Below are 12,200 nucleotides of genomic sequence, written 5' to 3'. Positions count from 1 at the left end.
TGTTTGTGTTTCTAGCTGGTGGAGTGTGCTTGCTGAGTGTGCTCAGGGACCTGGATTTTACTTCAGCATTACAAAAAAATAAGAAAATCCATTTATGCCCACTGCTTTCCTTCTACAGACAGCCTAAAGATTATTTCATGCAACCTGTTAATCTTGTGCATCTAACCAAATTTCATAATATAGACTTTTCTACTTGTGGTGTCATGGTTTTGCTTTTAAAGCATTTCAAGTGCAGATTTTTAAGTGAAGAGTGATTAACTTGTATGTTCACAAAATAAAGTGTACAGCAGGTAAAATAAACTCAAGGCATATATACAAAATACTGCAATTAAAGTTGAAAGCATCACACTTGCAAAAGAAAGTCAGAGACAAGTTCCATAGAAAAGCAATTGCTGCAGTGTGAATCAGTGTGGCATTGAGACAGGGTCTAAGGTATGCTATTTAGATACTTTCTGTGTATGCTGTCTTTTGTGTCTTTGCATTTATAAGTTTGTGTACTGCTGCTCTTTTGCTTTTGGATGTTTTCTAATTTTAAAAAAATCGCATGATAAATGTAATCTGTATAGTGATACTTTAATGAGCACATACTCAGTAAACAACTGCAATGAAAAAAGAAAAGAAAGAAAGCCGAGCAGCAGTGACAAAAACTCTTAAACCCAGCACTCAGGGGTGGGGGGGTAGGCAGAGGCAGATCATGGTGAGTTTGAAGCAGCCTGGTCTACAGAGTGAGTTCCAGGGCAGCCAGGACTGCACAAAGAGACCCTGTCTCAAAAAAAATAAAAATAAAAATAAAAATAATGCTACACTGATTCACATTGCAGCAATTGCTTTTCTATGGAACTCTTTTAACCTAGAGTTCTTGGAAAGAGTATATTTCACTGTAGATAATTTTAAACATAGTTTATATCAGTATTCAAAGGATAAATAATTACTTCTGTTTTAATACTGTGGCCAAACAATTAAGTTTTAGTTTTACACAGGGAAGGTAACCATACCCATGTGAAACATGGAGTCACTAGGAATATACCACTTGGCTTTTTTATATTTTGTCTTTTGTGCGTGTGCCCGTACGGGGGCACACATGTAGTTTTGTGCATATGGACGTTAGATGTTGACAAGAGGTGTTTTCCTCAGGTGGTCTCTCATCTTGAGGCAGTGTGTCCATTGAACCTGGAGCTAAAGTGAGCACAGACAGCCACGGGCACGACCACCCTCCCTCCCTCTGCTCAGAGACTATCCCGCTGCAAAACTGTCCAGGGCCTCAAGGCCATGCGAATTAATGGAGGAAGACATACCCTGGCCATGTGCCATACCAGCCAGGAGGAAGACAACACATAGACTCCCTTCAACCCAGGACACACTTTTAGAACCTGGATACCAAGAAACTAAGGAATTATCAAGTCAAAGTTAAAGTACAAGTAAAGCTAAAGTATCAAGTCTTAAAGTACAGAGGTTTGAAACCTTGTTTGAACATGCTGGGTAGGCTCGGAATCACTGAGCTACATTCCCAGTTCACTTTTTACTCTTTATTTTTTATAGTGTTATGAACTGAACTGCATACATGCCAGACAAGTGATCTACTAACAAGCTATTTTTATTTTACTTTTGAGAGAATCACTCCGGTTCAGTCTGTGGCACAGGCAAGCCTTGGCTTTGCAATCCTACTGTCTCAGCCTTCAGAATGGTTAGGATTACAGGCTTGGCTTAAATCCAAGTGTTTTCTAGGACTCTTTGCTAAAGCTCATATTAGCTCAACAATCCCTATGTAGAGCAACAATGAACTGTGATGAAAACTAAAGCAAAAAGGAAGTCTGTCCATCTGATTCTAAGTGCCAGGAAATAGAAAGCGTTTATTTGGGACTCAAATAAGCCTCTAGATTTGAAATATTCTGCAGTTATTCCAGCGGCTAATGGCATTATGAATAACTCACCATAGTTACTGCAGGCAGAACTAAGAGCAGCCAGCTGGGAGCTGTGAGGGCCAGTGGCGCCATGCAGGGGTGCCAGGCCAGACTGCACGGCCTAGGGTCCCTCTCCACCCGGCTTTGCACTCTTCGCTTGTGACACAGAGACACCGAGTGGACTCCAAACTTCGTTGCTGCCCCAAATGACAGTGATGATTTAATTTTGTACATGTCATTATTTTCAATTAGGAACAATTGATGATTACAATAGATAAAACCCATATTTTAAAGAAAAACAAAGAAAACAAACTCAACTAATGCATATTAGAAAAGTCCTCTAGTGATGGCTATGTAAATAAGAACTGTGCTCATGGCTTTTATCAAACAAAATGCATATATTTCTACAATTATGAGTAAAATGAGTTAATAAAAATGAAATTAATGAAGTATAGTTTTAATTAGTTTCAAACTTTTTCTAGTGAGTTTTAAGATATTAGCACTGCATTTTCTTTATTTTTTAAAAATACTTATTTATTTTTATTCATGTGTTTGTGCTTACTCTAGTTTACATGTGTGCTATGGAGGCCAAAGGGGACTGGATCTCTTAGAACTGGAATTATCAGCAGTTGTAAGCCACCAGATGTAGGTGCTGGAAAATGAGCCCAGATTCTCTGAAGGACAATCAGTGCTCTTAACTCCTGAGACATCTTTCCAGCATTGTATTTTCAAAACATGGTTACTCCTCGTTTTCATTTGTGTCTTTCTTTAGCATAGCTGTAGGACTTGAACTAAGGACCTAATAAAAAGTAGGCGAGCACTTTCTCATGCAACTGCTCTCCCATCCCCATGTGGCATGTTTTCAGTGCCTGCTTTGATCTGTGCTAACTCTTCAGAAAGCCTTTTAATTATACAATAGCTTCTTTAACACAACTGGTTTCTGGGCTCTTTCCTGTGCAAATCTAGAATTTAAAGCATTTGCAAAGATAAAATAGTAGATTGCTCATGGTTCAGCTTTCAGTTTGTTGTCTACTGCTCTAAATTTATGTCTCAAGCAGAAAGGATCTCAGAATAAATGTACGAAAAGCAAGGAAAAGTCTCAAGGACAGAGAATCAGCTCAAATCTCTAAGTCAAAGATGACATGTCATTTAATAAGATAGCATTTCAACAAAAGAGAATTGGTGACAGTGGAGGAAAAAGAACAAAAGTTGGTGGCAACGATATTGTTAACATTTACAGACTCTTCATACTCTATCCCTAGAAAATCTGGCTAGCCCTGGTGTTTAAATATAATCCATGGGTTAATTCCATCTAAAATTTGTTGTTTGAGACAGGGTCTCACTTTGTAGTCCTGCCAGGCTTGGAACTTACTTCTTAGCCGATGCTGGACCTCAAACTCACAGAGATTCTCCTGTGTTACCTCCCAAGTCCTGGGATTCTAGGTGTGCTCATGTCCAGCCCTTATAAACATTGTTGTGTTTATAGCCATTAGTTAGAAACTAAAAAACACTCTGTATTAGTTTTATATTTAATTATAATTTAAAATACGTATTTGAGTTTAAATTTGACTAATCTTTACAATTCTGTTAATTATAGTTGATAGTCTCGACCACCACCAACTTGCTGGATTTTTATTTTACATAAGCTTAAAACTGCTTATGTTTTATTTAAGTTTAAATTACTTGTGTGATTTTTTTGGCAGTGCCCTTTTAATAAATGATTTATTTTTATTTTATGTGCATTCATGTTTTTGTCTGATGTGTGTCTGTGTGAGGGCGAAAGATTCCCTGGAACTGGAGTTACAGTTATGAGCTGCCAAGTGGGTACTGGGAATTGAACTTAGGTCCTCTGGAAGAGCAGCCATCTCTCCAGTCCCTTTCATGATTTAAAAAAACAAACAATTTTTGTGTTCAAAATTAACATCAGGTGGCACTAAAATAAACTTTTAATTAATATTTAGTCTTGCAAGTGGTAAAAAAAAATTAAAAAAAAAAAGACTTTGAAAAACACATCTGCAAGGCCCAAATTGTTAAAGGGTGAAAAAGAGCAAAAAAATTTTTTATCAAGTATATTATGGTCCTTCTACTCTTTCTCAAAAACTTTCAAGTGACCTCTTGGGTATTTCTTTCCTAGAAATCATAGAAAATCAACCATACAATGTAATCTGGCCTTCAGTTTGGGTTTCCCCTGGAGTGTAGATACTGATGTTTGAGCCTTCACTTCCTGACAAGGTGCTTAAACAGCCACTGTTTCTTTGAGGTTTTATCTATGGGGTTCGTGTCTTTTGGGCTCATTAAGCACATTTCCAGAGATTACAATGTCAATAACACCTAATTACTGGGCTGTGAGAAAGGTCTGCTTGAGTACATAAGATCCAGGGAGTGTGGGGAAGACAATGGGGCTCACATGCAGCACAGGCCAGCAGCAAACTGATTAATAATCTTATTGTGCTCACTTGGAATAATTACTACCAGTAAAAACGGCTCTGAGATCTTGCAGATAGTGTTGTGTCTTGTTTTTATTCCCTTCTATTAGCCACATTAACAAAAATCTTTAAACACTAGCTCTCTTTAGAACTCTCAAAACTTCCTCATAAAGAAGTCAGCTTGAACTTCTGATATTACATTGATTACGTTATCACCTTAATTCACTTTTCTCAAAGCATTGTATGGCACTAGCTACAGATTTCAGTTTACTGATGCCTGCTGGAAACAACGGTGAAGTCGTTTTAATTGTGCACCTACTGCCCAGAGCCTCGTTGCTTTCACATTGCAAATTAAAATATAGTGCCAGATTTTCGTCTGGGGTTACATTAGAAACAGCTCTTGAAGAGAAGCAGCTGGAAGAATTAACTCCACAGGTTTTCCAGTATCTTATTTCACCCTCTCAACCAGTGCACAGGGTAGGGAAGCTGCCTCTCACACAGCAGAGGAAGCTGCCCTGGGTAACTGAGTGAAAGGAGTGAGCTGAGGCTGGAGTGAAAGTCTGAGAGTCTCCTCAGCCCTCGTTCTTCCTCATGAATTAGAGAGTGTCCCAAAAGTCTTGCTGAAACAAGACTGCACTTGGGCCTACATGCAAGCTGGGTCAGACAACCCAGGCCACCTGGGCCTGGGTGCAGGGCTGAATGCCTGGTCCCACTGTTGGTACAACCACAGCAGTGTGCCAACCCTTGAGGCACTCGTGGGAGCCACCTGCAAAGTGGGGGCCCTCCAGGGGCTGCTAGTGAGGATCACAGTTAGAACTCGAGAAGCAGTTAGAACCACTTCTTCCTGCTACATGTCAGCTGGACGTACTTCCAAAGAGTATTGTGGTGTGAAAGTAAGGCCTAAAAACTTAATTCTTTGGTGCAGCCAGAACCCTGTAACACAGAGGGTTATTGCTTTCATGTTCAATGGGGGCATTGTAAATATCAATACTGATTTGAATATTTTGAACAACTAAGAAAAATATAAACCAGTGACTTCGAAGAGTCCACTTATAAGAGCCCAAAGTCTTGGGTAGCTAAGAGACATGAGCTCAAATCCCAAGCACCATGTAAAAACTAGTCATGGCTGCAAGTGCCTGTAACCTCAGCATTAGGGGCAGACAGGTGGATTCTAAGAACTTATCCAGCATAGCCAAGAAGACAAGCCCCCAGTTCAATGAGAGATCTGTTTCCCTGCAACAAAGCAGGGAGTGACAAAGGAAGACACCCAATGCCCAACTCTGGCCTCCGAGTGTAGATACATAGGTGAACATATCACACATTCATGTGTGTGCAACACACACACACACACACACAGTTCCACATGTTTCCTTGCCAAATATATTACTGTGCACACTTTCATGGTGTAGGAGATGATGAAAGAAAGCCAGGTGTGGTGGTACACGCCTGTCATACCAACATTCAAGGAGCAGAAGCAGACGAATCTCTGAGAATTTGAGGCCAGCCTGGTATACAAAGCGAGTCCAGAACAGCCAAGGCTACACAGAGAAACCCTGTCTCAAAAAAATAAAACAAAACAAAAAGCCAAAAAACAAAACAAAACAAAACAAAAAACCCCAAAAAGTGATAAAAGTTTGTTTATAGTTCAGATACATATTAACTGTAGAGCTAATGCCTCATCAGTATATTTGTGAATAAGTGCTTAAAAATACTAGTAACGTTATTTTCTAGGAGCCACAAACGTTATTTTCTTAAACTACAAAGTAGCCGGGGAACTTGAGGGAGCTTGGAATGAGGGCGGTGAAGACAATGTGGTTCTGTGACAGTGGTTCACGGATGCTTCCGACCACAAGCCTCTGAAAGCTGTGCTCTAGGAAGATTTATCCACTCCCCAAATTACTGAGTTAGTTACTCAGCTTCTTATGTTCACTTACTTGTTTTTCCTTAATAAAAATGGAAATTTTAGTTTTGGTAAATTTTGGGTCATCTGGAGCTAATTAACCAGAAACTTTGATTAAGTGGGTTATTTCTCAGCATTATATTCAGAGAGAGGAAGAAAATGGTATGGGAAGGTTTTTTTTAGAGATTTGTTTCTCTTTCTCTTTTTTGTCCAGAAGCATTATGGTGGGAACATCTTTCCTAGTGTAGATTAACAGCCAGAATCACCGTCGTCATGGTTATTTGAAAACTCACGGTCACATAAGGTATTTATATCCCATCTGATTTCTGTGACAAAAAAGTGAAATAATGATCCTAACTCTGCATTTTCCATTTGCAAGGATGGGGAAGGCTGGGTGGTGTCTAGTGCATGTGAGCTGCTCTACCATACACATGCCCAGCAGTTATTTGTGCTACTAATACCTTAAGTGGACCTTGGAAAAATATTTCCTTGCTTCTGCAAAGTCAATTAAAAATTACTTAGGTGAAGCTGGGCATAGCGGTGCACTTCTTCAACCTCAGCACCTGGGAGGCAGAGGCCTCCCTGTGACTTCCAGGCCAGCCTGGTCTACAGATCGAGTCCAGGATAGCCAAGACTACAAAGAGAAAACAAACAACCACTGACCCGGCACCAGCAGTGCATATGATCACAGGAAACTTTCCTACTGTGCAGAAACCCAGGAGAAGAGATTCATCAGGCTTTCTGCAGAGACCAGGATTTAAGCTCTCATCAAGCATACCCCATGAACAGAGTCTCTTGTCAACTTTTAAACATGTCTAGAGATGCCAAACAAATCGCTCATTTAGTGATCAGACAAGATCCATGATCACATTTCAAAATAACAATATGATATATGATGTTGGCTTTCCAGGGCTGGTGATGAGCTATAAGTGAAGAATTCCCTTCTCTAATCCTGAAGACTAGAGCTGGGATCTCACAGATACTTAGCAAATGCTCTCCACTAAGATCTGTCTTCAGCCCACGAGCACCTTTGGGTCCATGTCTCTGCCCTCCTCCTGAGCATGATCACTCTTATTTAATATTAGATTCCAGGCTCAGAGAAAAGTTTTACAGATGTGTATAGACAAAATAAATCTTAGCATAAAAACACTTCCAGTTTGAAGTTCTGTAAGGATTGATCAAAGAGAAATTCTCAAGAAACACTTTCCTTTATGTGTTAATTATTAAATTGGATAAATAGGCATTTAACTACGGCTCCAGAATTTTGATTTTTTTCATTCTGTTCTGTAATCTAGTAAAAAGAAATGAAATTTTAACTGAGACAACTTCTGAGTCTGAAGAATGACAGAATTCACTTTCAACTAGCAGCAATCAGAATACAGAAATGTATGACGTTTATAAATTGGCTTAAAAGTCCCGTGTTGGTGTAATGTTCATATGGAATGTATACGATTTACCCTTGTTCATTCAAATGCTGATTTCTCTACCCACCTATCTTGTTTCAATCAAGACACTGCATTGTGATGCTTATTCTAAGCACCACTTGTCTCAAGTTTGTGTAAACATGCCACCATTTGTTCTCTAAATTGTCAATACAGCAACCAGCCACAATGTTGAGCAATGGAGAGGGTAGGGTGGACATCCTGTTCCAGAGGGGAAGAGAAGGAAGCGAATATATGGGGAGCAGAGGTTGGCAGGAGAGAACTTGGAACCATGAGAAGAGATGAGCCGGACCTAAAATATGACTAAAAGCAAGTAAAATGGGTGAAATCTGAATGGTAGGAAGCTATGCTGGCTTGGAGGTATAGGATGGAATAACTATTGCCCAGCATTGTGCTCTAGGTTAATTAAATAAATCCTAGTCTCTGTGTGGTGATTTGGGTATAGAGCTGGATTAGAATTAACTGCTGATTAACTAAAAGATAAATCAATAATATATATTAATTACTCACAACAGTCCCAATTTCATTCACAATACCAAATACCTTCAGCTAAACAAGAAAAGCGAAATAAGGAGAGAAATTTTGTGAGGTGTGATACCAACCTGGACTATGGATTGAGGCTCAGAAGAGGGGATGGAAGAGCAGGAGAACTGAAGGTTAGTCAGTCTTGTGTACTCATCCTCCGTGTGGACTTCTTTCTCTAACAATGAAGGTCTTACCTTGCTTTCCTCTGGTGCTGTGAGGGACGCCAGGGTCCCAGGTGTGCTAGGTTGGCACTGTGGGAAACACCTCTGCTCCCACCAGACTCTTACCTTTTGAGGATTGTGTAAAGGTTTCCTGGTCACTGGGTATGTCCATAAACTTGTGCTCCATCTGCACACGAACCAGAAAGTTTCATGACTGAGCTCAGTAATAGTAACAGATTAAACGTTCAATATTGAGAAACAGTTGACCTACCATGGCTGAGTGGAAAACATTTGTAGTCAAGGTTGTCTCATTCATGTTGGAGTGTACATACAAGGGCTTAACTCTCTGAAAGACACAAGCGGCAGGTACTGAGGGTCAAGGGCAGACCATAGTCATAGTAAATGGACTCTCTATGTATTAGTCAGGCTTCTCTAGAGTAGCAGACTGATAGAGTGAACCTGTGTATATAAAAATGGGCTTTTTTAGAGTGGCTTTCAGATCTGACTATTCCAACAATGGCTTTCTTCCTATGAATGTTCAAGAATCCAGTAGTTGTTCAGTCTGTGAAAATAGGTGCTTTTGTTATATGCTGGAATCCCAAAGAAGTAGGCTCTAAGCTAGTGAGAGCATGAACTTGCCGGTGAGAATGAGGATAGGCAGGCAAAGTGCAAGAGCTTCCTTCTTCCATGTCCTTTGAGTTGGATGCCACCAGATGTGGCCCAGAGTCAGAGTGGGTCTTCCCAATACAATGATTCCTTCAGGAATTTCTCACAGCTGTCCCCAGCTGGTTTTTAGTTTAGTCCAGATGTAGTTAAGTTGACAACCAGGAATAGCCATCACACTCTTTAACTCAAGTATGACATGAAAACTGCTTCTAACTTATTTGTTAAAAGATGGAGAAATTCTTTCCATTGGTTTAGAATTGGTTTAAACAAATGGTGGCGTGTGCCTAGAGTCCCACCTAATCAGCTGGATAGGCGGGAGGATTGTTTAAACGGGAAGCTTGAGACTAGCTTGGGCACTGTAGGCAACAGGTAGCAGCAAAGGTTTGTTCACTGCTTTACTGAGGCTATTTTGAGAAACAGTTCAAGAAAACTATTCTCCTTAGTGTCTTTTGGTAAGTCTTTTTTCTTTTGGTTATCCCTCCAACTTGGGATTTTCTACAAGTCGGCCCTCCTTGTACATAGTTTTGTGTTTGTAGCTTCAAGTTAGAGTGGATAGAAAACACTAAAACAAAAACAAATTGAAAAAAAAACCAACTCTAAATTGTTTCTGTAATGAACATGTATAGACATTTTCCCTTGTCATTGTTCTCTCAGCAACACACTATAGCAACCATCTACATGATATTAATTATGTATTCAATGAAGAATATATAGCATTAGGTAGAACAAGTAATCTAGAGGGACTTAAAGTCTGTGGGAGGATTGTAAAACATCACACGTTCTAAGTCTTTAGTACTAGGTCTTGAGCCTCTAAGGATCCTGGTACTTCCGTGGTCCTGGAACTAATGTTCTTCAGATATGGAAGGGCATCAAGCAGAAACAGTCCAGAAGTCATAAGGTAACTTTAAGTCCCAAATAGCTGCTGGGAGCTTCAGCAATGTGACCAGATTGCTAAGAACGGACTGGCAAAAAAAAAAAAAAAAAAAAAAAAAGGACAAACAAGCGAGAGACTTTGTGCTGGAAACTCCGAGCAGCAGCACGCAGGCAAACAAGCGCGAGACTTTGTGCTGGAAACTCCGAGCAGCAGCACGCAGGCAAACAAGCGCGAGACTTTGTGCTGGAAACTCCGAGCAGCAGCACGCAGGCATGGCTGCTGCAGTGTGGCAGGTGAGACAGCTCCAGGTGCAGTGTGCGCTCTCCAGGAACAGCCCAGGGTCTTGTGTGCCGCTCAGCTTTCACGGTTGCCCCTTATTTACTTCCTTGTTCTCTCACGGTGAGTGTATTCATTTAGGCATTTAGGCAAGTGTATAATCCCCATACATTTTTTTTTCTATCCCTGTAGTCTAGTCTCACAAAGGGGTATGAGATTAAATGATTAATAGGGAAAAAAAAACCACTTAACCTACCACAGGTGAGTGAAAAACAACCTGTCAGCTTCGATACCGCTGACTGTGGAGTGCACCCCAACAGCATGTGAGATGAGGCTACGGGAATAGAAAATGCAGGCACAAGAATATATGACCTCAGGGAATGAAGGCAGGAGACAGTGGAAGTGAATGGACTGTGAGAAATCCAATGAAATTGGGGATCTGATCCAGAAAAAATTACAACTAAGTAAAACATAAGAGAAAAATTTAAACCCAAACAAGACCTCAATTTCTTACATTCCTCAAAGATGTTCTAACCAGTGGAAAATATAATCAAGGTGCCAATGAGATGGCTCAGAACTTGCTGTTCTTCCAGAGAACCTGGGATCAGTTCCCAGCACCCACATGGGAGCTCACACCCATCCAAAACTCCAGTTTCAGGGAATTCAACAGCCTTTTGGGGCTCTAAGCATGCACATGGTACACGTATGCACATACAGACAAAACACTCAAACACATAACATCTTAAAAAAATGAAAAATATAATCGTGAATGATGTTAGATGTAAGACTAAGTTCCTTTTGCTTTGAGGACATTTGTCTAGCTTAATGAACACATGTAAGCATGGTCAGAGGCTCCTTTAACCCAGAGCTAGAGGACGCAACTCAGAATCTACTTACAATGTGTGACTCAACACACCCCTAGCTCTACAATGAATCTGCCATCTTAGTGATGAGAAGAGGATGAATGTAACAGGCTGAGGTAAGAAGACAGTGCCTGCCGTATGCACAGTGCATGTCAACCAAGCCTGTAAGAGGACTGAGGTTTTTTCAGATAATGCTATCTGCTAGCTTGCCAGAAGGCATAGTATTAAAAATGAAAGGGGATCCTTATTATTGATTTGTTTGCAGCAAATATGATAAAACACCATTGGCAAAGGAGACTCAAGAAGCACAATTCAACAAATAAAAGAACTGACAGTGTATTTTTAAGGAAAAGATACAATTGATTCTAAAAGTACATGCAATTTCTAAGCATATAAAGCAATGGAGATGAAATTGGAAAAGAAGAATAAAAATCCAAGGGCTTACATGACCTGAGGTTGTTAGTGAGAATGCATAAGACTTGCAAAACAGACCCACAAAAAAAAAAATCACAACAGGACAGTGCTTTGAACTAGACCAATGGATTCACAGTTGATTACTGGTGATACTAGGGAAAAAAAATACCAAAATAAGGCATTCACATGGACTGTGAAAGAGCACCTACGCTGGGTTGGGAGCACCAAAGGGAGCAGAGCCTTCCGCAGAGAGAACAGCTTCACTGGTCTTCACTAAATGAAAAAGGGTCTTTTTACCTTGTTGTGTTGGTGCAAGCCTAAAATCCACGCACTTGAGAAGCTGAGGCAGGAGGATGGGAAGTTTGAGCCAGCCTTGACTGCATAGTGGGACACTACTCAGCCTCAAAATAAAATAACTCTGAATTCCAGAGTGCTTAGGAAATGGCAGCAGAGACATACAATGAATTCAGAAGATATGGCTGAACAGTTAAATTCACCTGCTGCACATTCATGAAGACCCTAGTTCAGATCCCAGCACCCATGCAATAAACCAGGTATTTGATGCTCACTTGAGATCCCAGCTCTGCCAGGGGCAGATAGAGGAGGACCTAGAACTTTCAACCCACTGAGAAATCGTGGCCTCCAGGCTTAGAGGTGGAAGAATGAGAGAGGATACCCAACCGCATCTTCTGCCTTCCTCCCTACAGGTGCATAATACCTACATAGGTACCTGCACACCCACACCCATCCAT

At 40.5% G+C, this 12,200-nt stretch overlaps 1 protein-coding gene across 1 annotated transcript in view; it reads right to left on the bottom strand.

Moving 5' to 3' along the window:
* C19H10orf67 (chromosome 19 C10orf67 homolog) overlaps positions 1-12,200 on the bottom strand; it is a 102,660-nt gene that overhangs the window by 9,622 nt on the left and 80,838 nt on the right. Inside the window, exons 14-15 of the mRNA XM_060372319.1 lie at positions 8,627-8,701; positions 8,482-8,542 (exon numbers count right to left, since the gene is read on the bottom strand). Coding sequence (XP_060228302.1) covers positions 8,482-8,542; positions 8,627-8,701 — 136 coding nt within the window. The remainder of the gene's footprint in view (positions 1-8,481; positions 8,543-8,626; positions 8,702-12,200) is intronic.

The sequence above is a fragment of the Meriones unguiculatus genome, chromosome 19 (assembly GCF_030254825.1).
Source record: "Meriones unguiculatus strain TT.TT164.6M chromosome 19, Bangor_MerUng_6.1, whole genome shotgun sequence".
In the NCBI taxonomy this organism is placed as follows: domain Eukaryota; kingdom Metazoa; phylum Chordata; class Mammalia; order Rodentia; family Muridae; genus Meriones; species Meriones unguiculatus.
The sequence above is the reverse complement of the archived record's forward strand: the minus strand, read 5'-3'. Positions and strand labels throughout refer to the sequence as shown.